This window comes from Paroedura picta, chromosome 1, assembly GCF_049243985.1.
Source record: "Paroedura picta isolate Pp20150507F chromosome 1, Ppicta_v3.0, whole genome shotgun sequence".
In the NCBI taxonomy this organism is placed as follows: Eukaryota; Metazoa; Chordata; class Lepidosauria; order Squamata; family Gekkonidae; genus Paroedura; species Paroedura picta.
In genome coordinates, this window is record NC_135369.1 from 98701547 (window position 1) to 98718713 (window position 17167).

The window sequence follows — 17167 nt, forward strand, 5'->3', positions numbered from 1 at the left end:
TTTAGTCAATAACTTTGTAAACTCTAGTTTATCATAAAGAGTAATTAATAAACCAGAAATTACCATGTTATACAGATAGTGTGGTTGTGGTTAAAGTATTGATGGGAATCCAACAATTATAGCCCACAAATCTAGAAAATAGTGACAATCCCAACCTGTTTACCCTTGGAAATAAATTCTCATTTATTTAAGTGGAGCTTAACTTCCACATAAGTGTCCTTAGAATTGCCATATTAGGCTGCAATCTTGAATCCAATTATATGTATGTAAGCCCTTTAACTTTAACACAGATGAGCACTATTAATTGGACAGATAGCTAAAGTCTTATTAGTACACTTTAGATGATTCCACTCAGACTCAGATAAATTAATACTGCCATGTCCCAAAGTGCCTAGAGTTTTTAGAAAATATCTCCATCTACTCTGCAAAGTATTTTATTGACATTTTTTCTGCTCTGTGCACCAGAACTTCAAAATGTGCCTTCTCTCATTGGAATTATTTCCCAGTTCACTTTACAATGTTGCTGCTATTTAAAATTCTAAAGTATATAGTCCATGCTTTATTAGAATATATGATATGAAGAGATATACAAATTTGGGGAGAAATATTTATCGTATTTTGCAGGATAGAACTGAATTTTCCCCTCAAAAAATTATTTTGGAAGAAGAGCTTTGATAATGTTTGCTCCCAGCGACATGAATATGATTGATGTTATTGTATCTTAGATGGCAGACAAAATTACAGAAATTTCAGGGGCCGTTTGTAATGTTATTTCCATAAACACCATCCATAGATAAAATCACCACTGTGAGGGTCCTACATTGTGGTCATACTTTTCTCGATAGGCAATCACATGAGGCTAATTAAAAGGTTTTAGAAATAACATGTAAATTAGATATTAGACTCAACAGAATTTGGATCAGAGGGTTCTAAGAAAACCGATAACATTTTCAAAAGGCTTGTGTTAGTACAATTGTGTCAGAGTTTATATTTTTTACTGCTATCAAAAATTGTCATACATTTATCTAATTACATGCTGCTTTGTTGGGATCAGGTCAGGAATCAGTAATAGTCACAAAACTTCTTCTGACTAGGGAAATAGGATTTTTATCTCACTACAGATGCTCATTTCCCAAACATTTCCCCTCTGCTCTAATCAAATAATACATATTGTATCTCTGCATCTTGAGTTCCTTCTTTGCAATGCCCTTCCACCTTCTGACTGGGATATCAGAAACCTGCACTGCAACTCCTATCTAAAAAATGAATTGATACCCTGAAAATCTTGTATTTGGTATTTAAGGTGCTAATGGGCTCAATTCTAGCTGTTTAATCTCCAAAGTATATTATTTCCAGGTTCATTCATGTAGAAGATGCCTTATACAGTGTAGAATCTTGATGCATAAAGTTGTAGCTCCTTGGGCCCAATCACATTGCAGAGGAAGTGTAGCAACCCTAGGAAACATCCGTGAGAGTGGTGCCTGTTTCTATGTATACTCTCCAGATTCATGCACTGTTGGTATCACATGCAGATCAAACCTAATTGTGCAAAATGGACTACAGTGTAAAAAGTACTTTAATTAAAAGTTTTATCTTCACAACACTTCTATGAGGTTTAATATAAATATTCCCACTTTATGGATATGAACCTGAGGCTGGAACTTGCTCTAAGTAAGTAATATGATTTTATGCCTGAGCAGAGAGTTATGCCGGGTTCTCCCTGGTCTCAGTTTCCTTGGTCTCTTTCCCCTGGATCATAGCAGACTGACAACAAATTTCACACAGTGATTAAAAACATATCTATGTAATAAGGATTGTCCTGATCATTGTTTGGATTTTCATTATATACGTAAATGTTTTTCCTGAGAAAATGTGTAACATTTTCTAATGTTGTTACCTAATATGTGATTTGATTTTTAACAATTTTTGGAGAAAAGTTATGTTTCAGTATGACTATTTTGCCCGTAATATTAATCCTGGAAAAATAGTGGTGGCTTTATTCTTTACAAACAGTTCTCACCTGAGATTATCATAGGATATACTGTTTTATTGGATGACTATGATTGCCATTATATAAATAACAGCCATTTTTTTTCTTTACCAGATGTAGAAAAATTCTCTTCCTCATCCAGTGTCTTCCACCAGTGACCTTTTTTGAACAGATTTTAATTTAGATGTAAAGTAGTTTCTGTTAATTAGGTACAGAAAATCACAATTAAACTGCAAAATATGCATGCATATTTAATCAACTGAATAAATTTGTCAGCTACATACTTAAACACAGAAATGGTTTGTACATATAGTTATATGGTTCACATTGTGCATTCATTCGTTGTAGCCTCAACATTTGCATCAGAAAGACTGACATCCTGCTTTGGAATGGGATGAGGTTGACTTTGATATGGAAAACAGCTATGAGTTCAAACCAAAATATTCTAACTATCAATGGATTTTATGCCCTCTTCAATGCACTGTTTGCTGTATAACACTGCATCCTCTTCCAACATACTTGTGGCCATGAACACAATAATACAGGGGCATTTGTATGCCAATAAAGATATTCTTATCTGACTACAGGGTAGTTCATAACCAAGAATGTCACATAGAAAGGGGGAAGGAATAGGGGGGAAATGACAAATGATATGTAGGATAAAGCAAATGCATGAAGGTCTGAGGAAGTGTGAGGCTATAGGGAAATGGATTATAGAATAACAGTGACATGGAAGAGACAAGAAGCTGGGAGCAAAAGGTCCATCTCTTGCCTGTAACTGAACTGCTGCATGTTCTACAATTCTATACATAAACAGAATATGCACAGTTTGAATTACAAATAACAATTAGGCTGGCTTTAATTATTGTAGCACATTGCCCTGTCTTTATTCATTTCATAGGTTGAGTATCCCCACAGTACAAACACAGTTAATCACCAATGTGATTAACTTGATTATGTGATTAACTCTTGATCATTTTTCTACATTTTGTCCTGGTTTCATGGCCAGCTGTCACATAATTTAGAGACCAAATCTCTGAATTCGTTGACAAAACTTGAATTGAATTTAATGGCTTAGCACTGTATCTGAAATGGCTAACATCATTTGGAATTAAAATTAAGTTATTAATGCACTGTTATATTACCTCTGCTGGTTACAAGATGCTGCAATCTGGCCTCTGCCTATCTTGCTCTAATTACTCCTCAGAGGACATGTAGGATAAGGCTACTTCCTACATCAGCATTGCTCATTTGTTAAATGATGCCACAACCTTAGCTGATAAGTAACCAATCAGCTTCAATAGTGCTGGAGTAATAGAAGGATAGAGCCATAATATGCTGTAACAAAATTCTGGTAAACGTGGAAACAGACACTGGAAAATACAGTTTTTAAAATGACACAATATTTAATTTTCATTAATTAATTCATTAATTAATGTAAGAAGATGGGCACAGTTATACAGTAACGGACTGTTTATTTTTTTCTACTAAATATGGTTGATTTTAGTATTAAAACCATGGAAATGGTGAAAAACAAGTGGGATCATTTTGGCAAAAAATTTGAAGCTTTGTCCATCTGGATCACTGAAAAAGAAAAAGAACTGGATAACTTGGAATCATCATCGTCTTCCTTGGATATGCAAATCAACCAAATGAAGGTGATTGGTTCACATTATATTTAGCATTAAAACAGTGTTTTATTTTGTTTTCCTTTTCTTTGTTAGAAAGCCATAGAGGAGAGGAACAGGCATTTAACTCAGTCTCCAACAATGTATAAATATGTCACACTTTGAGGCAAAGATACCAAAATGGAAGGTTTTGCAGGAGCTGAAAAAAATGTATATTATTATTGCTTTCCTTATTTTTAACGTGCAGTTTCCCCCTATACATCCATGTTATCCAATATGAACATATATCACAGAACATATATCACAGTGAATAAATTTTCAATTAAAATACCTGGCCTGCAAAATATCCTCATGGTATGTTTTCACAGGGTGTAGAATGTTTTATATTGTAACATGTATGGCAGCTAGTAGTATTTTATTTCAGTATGATAGATAATACTATTTGTGTATCTTATTTCTCAATAATGCTGAAATAATAAAGAAACTACTATGCTCAGTAGCTTCTACATTCATACCCCTTTGTTACATATTTGGACTTCTTTCATATCGTAGATTCCATTTCTTCCTTGTTCATTAATAAACCTCAGATACACAAGAGTTTCTTGCATGAAAAGAAGAATTATTCCCCAGTATTATTGTTTATTGCTTCATTATTCTGTTACAAACACATGCACTCATTTTCAAAGTCTTTGACCTCAGTCTCAAGAGGCTCAGGTAAGGCAGAAAGGTGTATGCTCATTATATGCGAACAGCTCCTCCACCAAGCCAATGGCCTATACTGTTAGATCATTCAACAATGATTACCTGTTCATATGAAAGAGTTTACTATACCCATCCAACCTCAGCCACTTGATCAGGGCTATCAAAGTAACAGTGAAGCATGCAGGATTACTGCTTCTGTACTTTTGGGAGGTAGATATGGAGGGTTTTTTTCCTCCTGTGCACTGTGACATACATGATAGCTGGTCTAGAGAGGTTCACTTCTGCTAGATTAGGGCACACATGACCATGGATGAAAACACCAAACTTCTGCATTAAACATATTTGCATTCAATTTCAAGCCAGCAGTATTGGACTCAGTAAATGCCCTTTTACGTTTCTTTATAGTCATTTGGTATGAAGTCTTCATACATTGCATAGGATTTCAGCCAAGACATAGGCTTCTTGCTATATTTTTATTGTAAACAAAGACATCAAAAGATATTTTTAAAACTATCCTGTTTCGAGATACAAGGAAGGTTATACTTTTAATAGAATTTCTGAAAATCATACAACATTATGGTTATATAATCATCATTAATTTTGATATCCTGAGGGTTGGGTTGTTGTTGGATTTGGGTGGGGAGGGAATTTGGCCTTCAAGTTGGAGCTGATCTATAGCAACTGCATAAGATTTTCAAGGCAAGAGAATAACAGAGTCGGTTTGCCATTGCCTTCCTCTGCATAGTTTCGTATTCCTTCCTTCCACATACTAACCAGGGCCAACCCTGCTTAGATTTCAAGATCAGGCTAGCTGCATCTATCCAGGTCAGGGCATATCCTGGGTACTGGGGTAGAAAAGTAGTATAACTTCTATAATATTAAATTAATCAGGAGATTTATATCTGAATTGCAGTAGGGTAAGATACTCTCTGAATTTACTCTTGAAGCAGCAGCAATTTCTGTCTATCTGTCACAAATGTATCCTGCCCTCCCTCCAGGGACTTCAAGGCAGCATGCATTGTTCTCCAGTTTCCCCTAATTTTTATTATAGCATGTATTGTTTTACATGACAATGATATAACAGATTTCATATAAAATAATAATATTAAATAAAAATATCAGGATCACTTGGGCATGAAACTGGGGCCACTGTAGGTGGGCAGGTAACCATGAGCATTCACTGGCAGGGGCTCATGGGAACTGTAGTGCATGGACGTCTGGAAGGCCGCAGTTTGACTACCCCTGTTTAAGGTAGGAAAGGATCCTACCTTAAAAGATTAAAATCTTTCCTTATAAAAGATATAAAATCTTTCCTTAAAAGGAAAGATTAACATGGAAAGGATCCTGCCATAGCTAGAAGAATGACTTTAATCAATCTCAGTCCTTTCCGGTTCTGTGAGTTGTTTCCAGCTGCTATACACAGAGCAATCCTGTATAGTGACTGCAGCACTTTACCACTGAGTTCAACAGGCTTGATTGCTGAAGTGTAACCAAACATATAAGCATCCTAAGCCTTGTATCATGAATTGCTCAGAGGGATGGGCATATAAATCATTTTTAGTTTGATGAGAATAAAATAAATAAATTTATACCCCATCCTTCCCTGGTAGTATCCCTGGCTGGTCTGGGAGTGGCAGTGAATAAACTTAAATAATAAAGTACAGAGTCTATCTGTGAAAGTGTTGCCTTGCCCTACTTCTTGCCTTGGACCATTATGTGAAAGAATAATTTGGCCTTCAAGAATACAGACTATCACTAGGGGATATTGAAGCATACATTCCCACACCCCAGTCCTCTACATTGACACCCTGATTTTTCTGTACCTTAAGATCAGTTTTCCTTAGATATTTTGAACTTTGGACAAAACATAAAATATAAGCATACTGTATCCATTCTGCAGGACAAGCACAGGTTTTCAGTGTATTTTTCTCTTTAAAATAAATAGAACACACAAACAGGCAAGGGCCAGCTCCCATGCTTCCAGAGATTTTAATCATCTTAGAGCAGCCTCAATACTATCATCATCATTATAGAATAAAGCAGAGATTTTGATAAACTGTGATATAGGTTATCTATATACACTGGGACTACATTTTAACTTTTTATTTACCAGAAGGGATAGCAGCAATTGTCTTTGTATATTTTCAACTGGAAACAGTTGCATGCTGTGAGATTATATCAGTTTCACCCACAAAAAAACTAAAAAGCAGGGGGTGGGGGAGAGGAGTCAAAAACAATAGGTAAAAATAGGTGTGTATATTAAAATGTTTTGTTCTACTGTAAATCCAAAATCAGATTGATTAAATATGAGATTTAATTGAATTTTAATTATTTTAAGAACAAACCATTTCACAGTCCCATGAAAAAGAGAATTGCTTCTTTAAACTGGAAATTGATTGCATTTCTCTTTTCAGAATGTTTTTTAATAAATTAATAAATGGTTTGGACATAGTGCAACAAGACTAATATATATATTATATATATTATATATATATCTTCGGACTGTTTCCATTCATTGACTCACATGCTTGTTGTTTTCCGTGTAGGGCTCACTGAAACAATGTTCAGACCACATCCTTACACTAATGTCTTTATGAATTTTATGAATGTGTATACTTTGTATACCTGTTTCTAAGCCTGAGAAAACCATAATGTGTTGCTTCTAACTTCAAGGATGAGACAGTGTGATTTTACATTAGCTTGACATAAATTTTATGTTAGTTTTACATTAGGTTGACATAAGTCAACACCAGACAATACTATTTGCCACAATAACAGCTGGCGGATGGCAGTCTCAAAAGATTCTGTTCTCAGTAATCCACCTACACACCTAGCTAATTGGCACACGTGAGATGAATAGTGTGGGTGTAAAATCTGCATAATCTCTACGTGACTGATATTGGTTCTAGTGGCAAACAGTGCCTTTCTGAGCACAATAATATTGAAAATAAAAAATAGCATATTATAATTTTACAAACAAAAATCTCAAGTGGGTGATTTGCCACACTTTCAAGAAAATAATCACTGTTTTATTATTTTGCTCATTTATTATACACAGTTAAAATAGAGTATTTCATAATAGCAAATTAGTTACATTACAATTTTTATTGTTACTAGCATATTAAACTGGTTAAACAATGGTATTGCACTGCCGAGAGAGAGAGAGAGAGAGAGATTTGTAATATAATGTAGCCCTACCTGCGAAATGAGTCACTGCATGTGCTAATCCTCCAAGCAGGAGAATTCCATTTGGAATGCTTTACAGTTTTTCCATATATTGGGTGCATGTGTGAGAGAGACTTCTGGAAAAATGTATGGTTCATAACCAAACTGAAGTTATATCCTAATTGCTTTACATTATAGGTTATTATTAAGGAAATAGATGGCAAGAAAAATGAAATCCCAAGTCTTGAAGAGGATACCCCATCGTTTTTTCAATATCTCACCTCTGGAGAATCAGCACATATAAAAGCCAAGCTGACACAAATCAGAAGATACTGGGAAGAGCTCACAGATCGTGCACAGCATCTAGAAGTGACAATGGCAGGGAAAGCATCATTACAGCAAAACTATGAGGAAAACCTCTCAAAGGTAGACTTTCTGAAATCTTTCTAGGCTACTCAGTAGAAGGTGACAGTTAACTATCTCCAGAATAGACAGCAATTAAAATACCATGTTTTCTACTGAAGCTTGAATGAAGGTATTTACTGTTTGTTCAGAGAGCTCTGCTGTGAATAAAATTAAACTAAAATTAATTCATAACTACACTTCCAATTTGGGACTAATGTCACTGTGTATTTCTATTATTCATCCTAATAAGTTTTTTTTTTTTAACAGAAAGGATGCCACCTGTGCCTATGTCTGAGAGTGACAATGTGAAATTATGGAGACTTATTCCATTTTAAGATCATTAAAGTCAATGGACTTATCTGTCCCTCTTAATAAAACAGTAAGAAGGGTTGGGGTGGGCTGAGTCCGGGATCAATACTCCTGGATTGGCCCCTTGGCCCCGGACTGACAAGCGGAGAGGCCAATCGGAAGGCACGAAGTGCCTTCTGATTGGGCCCTCACCAGGACAGACCAGAGTTCCAGGGCAACCAAGTGACATGGCTGACAGTCTGCCCCTGACCACCGCAGGGAGAGGAGGTCAGCAGGGCTGCCAATGGGAATGAGAACAGAGGGTTGGACAGGCTGCGCCAGCCCTTTTTGCCCCAAGTTTGTCCTAACAGTCATGTCCAACTATAACCTTGCCTCAGAACCTTGACAGAGCTGGCAGGAGGCTGCAGAGTGCGCTCTGTACCACATGTACCACATTCCCCTCTCTCCAATTAGCTTGCTTGATTCCTCTGGCCATTGTTAGAGGAAGAAGAAGAAGAGTTGGTTGTTATATGCCACTTTTCTGTGCCAGGAGGAATCTCAAAGCAGCTTACATTCACCTTCCCTTTCCTCTCCCCACAACAGACACCCTGTGAGGTGGGTGAGGCTGAGAGAGCCCTGATATTACTGCTCAGTCAGAAGAGCTTTATCAGTGCTGTGGTGAGCCCAAGGTCACCCAGTTGGTTGCATGTGGAGGAGGAGCAGGGAATCTAAACATTGAACTAATGGATAGTTAGCAATATTTTTTAAAGAAAACAATTTATTATTAGCTGTAACAACTGCAAAAAAATTCAACTTCAAATTGCTTCCACTTTATGTCAATACTTTTGGCAGTACAGGTTAAACAGCATTTTTTTAAAAAATTCTGCACATTCAATGTCAGTTTTGCTGTTATGAGCCCGCTTCTCTTTTTCAATATCCTGTCTATCCAGTTTCTTCTGCTCTCCTCACTCAGGTCTCCCTGCAGCTTCTTCTGCCTACCTGTCTGTCTCTCCCCTCCCCAACGATACCCAACTTACTTTCTCCTCTCTTTTTCTTTCCTCAACATTTTATACTTCTCCCTTCACTTTCAGTTTTTTTTATAATGTCATAAGAATAATTACACTTGCATTAAAATAAAACTACATGGAATTAGATTGCATATTACCCCATGTACATATGTGTATATACATACAAATCAATCACTGCAATGCTTTTAGAACTGTGAGGGGTTCAGACTTATATGTCATAGGACTGGAATAATTGGAATTATTTTAATGTTTGGATTTAAGAGCGGAACTAAAAACAAAAAAAAATCACAGAGTCATATAAGAAACTATAAAATAGAATTCTATTTCAATTTATATATATAAGACTTATGCTACATAAAATTAGTTCCCAAAATGCAGAAGGAGTACCATATCAAAATTACAGGAAAGTTGTTAAACATCTTTGTTTTCATTTATCTCATTGGTTTAGACTCAACAGGATCTATATAGGTACGAAAACAAACTGGCAGAGACAGATATTATATGTTCATCATCAGCAGAAACTTACAAGGCTCTCCAATTTCATATGGTAAGAACAGATTAAAGGTTTGCCCCACTGCTACACGTTCAACATTTATTTATTTAGAGAATATATATGCCCCCATTCTAGCAAACCTGCCTGAAGCAGCTATAAAATAAAACATAATTCTTAACATAAAAATTTTGTGTTATCTTCTGCTTAAGAAGTATTTAGATTAAGTTGCAAAGTGCTAGAGCCACTAAAAGAACAATAAAATGTGAACAAAACTCCAGAAGATAAAACTAAAATGTGCTCTGTTGCATAAAACATTGACTCTATTGAAAATCCTTTTGCCCTTCACCTGATTTGCTATATTTAAAAAAAAATGCCTTTACCTGCCAACAGAAATGGTCCACATGGGATCATGGTAGGTATCACTGCAGATGGTGTTCCACTATGTGGGTGCCATTTCTGTGCACACTATAGGCTTTCAGAGTGTCTTGGCCTACATGCTCTAGTTATATTTATGTGCTGTCTGAATTCGCTGCATTTGCAGTTCCATTACTCATCCCATTCTTTCTGACAAGACGTAGGACCACATGATGGGCATGGTTGGGAATGTGGATCATAATTGTATTCTATTTACTGCTCCAAAATTAAACAGGATCTCTCTCAGGCCCTGGAAAAAATGAGACAAAGATTGGCCTCATTGTCATCTGTTGGTCGCAAAATTACAAACAAAGAAAAAGCAGTTCAGGATGTTTTAATACTACAGCAACGACATGAGAAGGCTATGAGCCAAGTTAAGGATAGACTAGCCTCACTAGAGGCTCTACTAGCACAGTGGCAAAGGTGAGTAATTCATTGTATGCTACTTAGTTTGAGAAATGATTGTAGACTTAATCCATTTTAAAAAAATGAACTAATAACATTTTTCGTTATTCTTCTAGACAGGAGAAAGATCTTTCTACCTTCCTAACTTGGCTAGACAGGTGTAGGGTTGCTGCCAGATCATCTGAAAAATACATTTCTGCCGACAGAGTCAAGTTAGAAAGTGAACTACAGCTACTCCGAGTAAGTTTTTGACTTGACAAGTAAAATGCTTCTGTATTTTTAAAGATTTTTGTTACTTAAAATAATAATCATAGAATCATAGAGTTGGAAGGGGCCATACAGGCCATCTAGTCCAACCCCCTGCTCAATGCAGGATCAGCCCTAAGCATCCTAAAGCAACCAAGAAAAGTGTGTATCCAACCTTTGCTTGAAGACTGCCAGTGAGAGGGAGTTCACCACCTCCTTAGGAAGCCTATTCCACTGCTGAATTACTCTGACTGTGAAAATTGTTTTCCTGATATCTAGCCTATATCGTTGTACTTGTAGTTTAAACCCATTACTGTGTATCCTGTCCTCTGCAGCCAATGGGAACAGCATCCTGCCCTCCTCCAAGTTACAACCTTTCAAATACTTAAAGAGGGCTATCATGTCCCCTCTCAACCTCCTTTTCTCCAGGCTGAACATTCCCAAGTCCCTCAACCTATCTTCATAGGGCTTGGTCCCTTGGCCCCAGATCATCTTCATCGCTCTCCTCTGTACCCTTTCAATTTTATCTACGTCCTTCTTGAAGAGAGGCCTCCAGAACTGCACACAGTACTCCAAGTGTGGTCTGACCAGTGCTGTATACCATGAGACTATGACATCTTGTGATTTTGATGTGATGCCCCTGTTGATACAGCCCAAAATGGCATTCACCTTTTTTACCGCTGCATCACAGTGCCTGCTCATGTTTAGTTTACAATCCACAAGTACCCCAAGGTCTCGTTCACACACAGTGTTACCTAGTGTCGGGGACCCGCTTGCTAACTGAAAAAACAGGGTGCCCCTTTGAAGAAAACGTCACGCCAGGCCTGGTGAACGATACAACAGGAACAAGCTTTATTTCAGCAACGTGGAGTCCGCTGGTATGGAGTAAGAGCTTCCACCGAACTCCAGGTGGAAGCTCCCTTTTATACAAAACCCACCTCCTTAGGCTGTATTGCCCCACCCAGTACTTGCGGAGGGAACATGCTGATACAATCATGACTCATGCACATATGCGAGGTTTTCCGGGGTTCCTGATGGCCCATTTTCCTGGAACAAAGGGCCATCTCCGGGCCCTTGTCAAAAGGTGGAGGGGGACATTGAGGTTCTTTAGCGGCCATTGCCACCTCAACGATCGGGTGGGGCGCCCAGCTGCCGGCTTGCCTATGATCACCATGCCCTACCTCCGTGATCGCGGGCGCCTCTGATGGCGGGGTTCGGTCCGGTTCCCAAGCCACCAAGGACCGAACCACGACATTCTGCCCCCCCAAAGGTCCATTCTCCAACCCCCCGGGACGGCCAGGATACCGCTTGTGGAAACGTTCAGTGAGTCGGGGCGCAAAGACGTCCGCTGCCCAGACCCATTCCCGGTCCCCCAAAGCGAAGTCCTTCCATTCCACGAGGTACTGCAACTTCCCCCTGTGGAGTCTAGAGTCCAGGATATCCGCCACCTCGTGGTGCTCCCCCCCCGGCAGGACCTCGGGCGCTGGCGGGGAAAACACGGGGTGCCAAACGTCACCGTCCGGAGTTTTTTTTAGAAGGCTCACGTGAAAGACGGGATGGATGTGCCGGAGGTTCTTGGGGAGCTTGAGCTTGACCGAAACTTCGTTGATCGGGGCCAAGACCTCGAAAGGCCCCAAAAACCGAGGGCCTAGCTTCTTGCTGGGCAAATTCAACCGTAGGTTCCGGGTGGAAAGGTAAACTCGATCCCCCGGTCGGATCTCCTCAGCTGGTCGTCTCTTCCGGTCGGCGTCCTCTTTCTGCGCTGCCTTGACTTTGTGGAGCTGCTCCTGCAGCGACTTCCAGCAGCTCCCGGCACGCTTCCCCCACTCGCGAAGGTCGGCCGATTCCCGGGCGGGGACCTCTCCAAGCTCCGGGAAGTGTCTCAGGTCTGTCCCGTAGACGACGGCAAAAGGCGACATCTCCGTGCTGCTGTGGTCTGCGTTGTTGTACGCGAACTCGGCCAGGGGGAGCAGGGGCACCCAGGTGTCTTGATGATAGGAACCGAAACACCGCAAGTACTGCTCCAGTACTTGATTAACCCGCTCGGTCTGCCCGTCCGTCTGGGGGTGGTAAGCGGAGCTCAGCCCTTGCTCGATGTCTAACAGGCGCAGGAAAGCTTGCCAAAACCGGGACACGAATTGTGAGCCCCGATCGGAAATCACCTTGTCCGGCAGCCCGTGCAGTCGGAACACGTGATCCAGGAACATCCGAGCCAACTGTGAAGCACTGGGGACACTGGCGCAAGGAATGAAATGGGCCTGTTTGGAAAATAGATCTACCACCACCCAGATCACCGTTTTCCCCTTGCTGGGAGGCAAGTCAGTTATAAAGTCCATGGAGATCACTGACCACGGCCGGGTCGGGACCTCGAGCGGGTGCAGCAGACCTTTCGGCTTGCCAACCCCCGGCTTGCAGGTCAGGCAGACAGGACAACCACTGACGTAAGCTTTTGTGTCCCGCCGCAGACTGGGCCACCAAAACCGCCGCCGGGCCAACTTCCAGGATTTTACGAAACCGAAGTGCCCGGCGGTCTTAGCATCGTGGCAGAGGCTGAGGGCTTCCCGTCGTAGCCCTTCCGGGACGTAGACAGCCTCCCCCCTCCGCCAGAGACCGGAGTCCAAAATCAAAGAGTCCCGGAGCTCAGCCAGCTCCTCCTCTGTCCCGTAGGCTGCCACTAGGCGGTCTCGGAGCGGGGCGGTCGCCGGGTCGGGCTCCCATTCCTCCCTGGCCCGACGCCTAGTGACGACCCCCCGTCCCAGCTGCTCCTCACCAAACACGGACCTGGTGCAGGGAGCGTACCCCTCCCCATAATGCGGCAGACGGGAGAGGGCGTCCGCGAGGAAATTCTCTTTGCCGGGGATGTGACCAAGCTTGAAATTGTACCGCGAAAAGAACTCCGCCCACCTCATCTGCTTGGCGTTCAGGGATCGCGGTTGCCGGAGCGCCTCCAGATTCTTGTGATCTGTCCAGACCTCGAACGGCTCCTCTGTTTCCTCCAGCCAATGCCGCCATTCGGTGAGGGCGAACTTAATCGCAAACGCCTCCTTCTCCCAGGTAGACCAGTTCCGCTCCGTTTCGGCGAATTTTCGTGAGAGGTAGGCCGCCGGCCTCAGCTGTCCCGCCTTGTCTCGCTGCAGGAGAACCGCCCCGGCTGCTGCGTCGCTGGCGTCGACTTGTACCACCATCGGCTGGGTTGGGTCGACGTGCAGTAGCGTGGGCTCAGACGCGAAAGCTTGCTTGAGGGCCAGGAACGCTGCCTCCGATTTCTCATTCCAGCCGAGCGCTGCGCTGGGCCGCGTGGCGCGAGGACCTCTCCCCTTGGTACCTAGCAAGTCCGTGAGGGGAGCCACTACGGAGGAGTATCTGGGGATGAAGCCTCTAAAAAAGTTAGCAAACCCCAGGAAGCTTTGTAGCTGTTTCCGGGTGCGGGGCCTTTCCCAGGCCAGCACCGCCTGCACCTTCTCGGGGTCCATAGCTATGCCCTGGGCTGAGATGCGGTAGCCCAAATAGTCCAGGGAGGGACGGTGGAATTCGCACTTAGCCAGCTTCACGTATAGGTGGTTTGCCAGCAGGCGCTTTAACACCTCCCTCACCAGGGTCACGTGCTCTTGGGGATCTTGGCTGTAGATCAGGACGTCATCCAAATAAACAACCACCCCCTGAAACAGAAGGTCCTGCAACACCTCATTAATTAGACTCATGAAAACCCCAGGTGCCCCGCTTAAACCGAACGGCATCACTTTAAATTCGAATTGTCCCAATTGACAGTTAAACGCTGTTTTCCACTCATCCCCCTCCCGGATGCGTACCCGGTAGTACGCCTCCCTTAGGTCCAGCTTAGTGAACAGAGTCCCTTTGCCCAGCCGGGCCAGCAAATCCGGGATCAGCGGGAGGGGGTAAGCGTTCCCCGCTGCGATGGCGTTGAGGCCCCGGTAGTCCTGGCACAGCCGTCGGGACCCATCCTTTTTCCGGACGAACAAGACTGGAGCTCCCATGGGACTGGAAGCGGGCCGGATGAAACCTCGGGCCAGATTTTTACCCAAAAACTCCCGGAGGTCCTTGAGCTCACCCTCACTCATCTTGTAGATGCGCCCTTTGGGTAGTACCGCCCCCTCTGGGATGTTGATAGCGCAGTCCGTGCGGCGGTGTGGGGGTAGCTCGTCCGCTTCCCGCTCGCTGAAAACGGCTGCGAGGTCTCGGTACTCTGGCGGGACCTCGGGCTCTGGTATCTCCTGCTGCGCCGCCGCCGCTCCCCTGGGACGCGCCGCCGTCCTCTTGTGGCTGGAATTCTCGTGGGGGACCCGATGCCGTGCACCCACCGTCAAGTCGAACTTCAGGGTCCCCGCCCGCCAGTCCACCACGGGGTTGTGTTCCTTCAGCCAATCCAAGCCCAACACCGCCCGATATCCCGCTACGGGGACCTGGATCAGCCACCGCAGCTCTTGGTGGTCCCCTATGTGGATGGCGATAGGACCCACCTCCTCCCCGAAAGGTCCCCCCTGAATCGGGCTGCCGTCCATCTGGACGAAAACCAGGGGAACCTTCCGAATGCGCTTCGGTAGCCCCAAAGCCCGGGCTATCTGGGGGTGGACCATGCTGTGGTCGCATCCAGAGTCCAAAAGAGCCTCCCCCACCCAACTTAGTCCGTTCTCCGGGTTCCGGAGCTCTAAAATTACCACGTTCGGAGGTCGCGCCTCATGCTGTAGGGGTTTTCCCTCGCACCGCGGGACCTGCTGCCCGGCGCCGTCTACAGCAGGTCCTGGCCGTTTCCCGTCGCCTGGGCGCTTCCCGGTTCGTTGCGGAGGTCCTCCGCCCGGCGTGCCTGCTGGGGGCGTGTCGCACCTCCCCCCTGGGAGAGCCCGCGGTCCTCCCCCCCTTGCCGTTGGCACGCTGCTGCGAAATGTCCTGACCCCCCGCATTTCAGGCACAGACCTTCCCGGCGTCTCCTTTCCCGCTCGGGGTTCGGGGGTCGTTTGGGGCGAGAGTTGTCGGGGCCCGGTCTCGGCGCCTCGGCTGACCCGCCTTTGGCCTCCCGGGGGGGTGCGGCGGCCCAACCCAGGCTGGCTTCCAGCTTGGCGACCACAAAACACCACCCCTCCAGTGTAGACAGATCTTCTTCCGTCCCCTTGATCACGGCCCATTCCCTGAGCTTCGGGTTAAGGCCCTCCCGGAAGTACTCGATTTGGGTCTCCTCGTTCCAGGAGAACACCTTGCCTGCTTCCCTCCGGAAAATGTCTATATAGTCCATAACCCCCCTAGTACCCTGTCGAAGTCCCTTGATCCGACTCTTTGCCTTGTCCTCAGCCTGGGGGTCCTGGAATCGTCGGCGGAGCGCGACCACGAAGTCCTGCAGGTCCCGAGTTGCCGGGTCGCCGCGCTCGGCCAATCCTAGGTACCACTGACCCGCCTTGCCCTGGAGACACGAGGCCACCCCCCAGACCAAGTCCTCGGAGTCCTCATACCGGTCTCCATACCTCCGGGCATGCGTCAGCGCGTGGAGGAGGAACTGCGGGAGGTCGTCCGGCGTCCCGTCGAAACGCGCCTTAAGCTCTGGGGGGGAACGTTTTGGAGAGTAGTCCGACCCCCTCCGGATCCGGGATTCTCGGCGTCCGCCGTCTCGTCCTGCTCCGCTCCACCGGCTACCAACTTGCCCAACGACGTCGTGCCGCTCCCTGCCTTGCACGTCGCTCCTGCGTTGGTCCGGCTCTCGCCGCCCCGTCGGCTCACCCGCTCCCCCGAGATCCTCTGCTGTCTCGCCTCTCCGCTGGCCGTCTCGCTTACTCGGGACTGAAAACTGCTCCGGGTCGGGGTCCGGGGCCCGCTCACCAGTGCCGGGCTCGTCCTCGTCGCTGGAGACGTCCTCACTTGACGCGATCCCCTCCGCCGTTGTATTACCAGTCCCTCCGGGCCCGGCCCGAGCTTGCTCACGGGCTTCAGCTGCCTGCAAGCGCCTGGCCAAGTCCGCCATGGCCCGCCGCAGGTCCTCTAGGGATTCCTCAGGTCCTACCGGGCGAAGCGCCTGCCTCAGCTGGGTGTCCCAGGTTGGGGCCAACCCCCCAGACCTCGGCGCGCTCCCCGCCGTGCTTGGGAACCCCATGGCCCGGCGCCTTCCCTTGGCCGCCGCTGCCGAGGGTCTCGGGGTCCCGGACAGCTGCTCCTGGCCCCCCGATTTTCGGAGGAAATCTCCCGGGGACATTAAACTCATGTTCCCGGGGTTCGTGGGGGTCGAGACCGCCCCGTTGCTTGAAAACGCCATCTCTGGATCCGTCCCGATAAGCGCTCGGATGCGATGCCGACCCTGGAGTTCGGTGGGAAGCTCTTACGATGTCGGGGACCCGCTTGCTAACTGAAAAAACAGGGTGCCCCTTTGAAGAAAACGTCACGCCAGGCCTGGTGAACGATA

General features: G+C 45.0%; 1 protein-coding gene across 11 annotated transcripts in view; it reads left to right on the forward strand.

Moving 5' to 3' along the window:
- Positions 1 to 17167, forward strand: part of SYNE1 (spectrin repeat containing nuclear envelope protein 1) — a 493810-nt gene that overhangs the window by 157008 nt on the left and 319635 nt on the right. For all 11 annotated transcript variants that reach the window (XM_077349398.1, XM_077349413.1, XM_077349457.1 and 8 more), the window contains 5 exons: positions 3498 to 3648; positions 7684 to 7911; positions 9655 to 9753; positions 10349 to 10536; positions 10635 to 10758. In XM_077349398.1, the coding sequence (XP_077205513.1) occupies positions 3498 to 3648; positions 7684 to 7911; positions 9655 to 9753; positions 10349 to 10536; positions 10635 to 10758 (790 nt within the window). The remainder of the gene's footprint in view (positions 1 to 3497; positions 3649 to 7683; positions 7912 to 9654; positions 9754 to 10348; positions 10537 to 10634; positions 10759 to 17167) is intronic.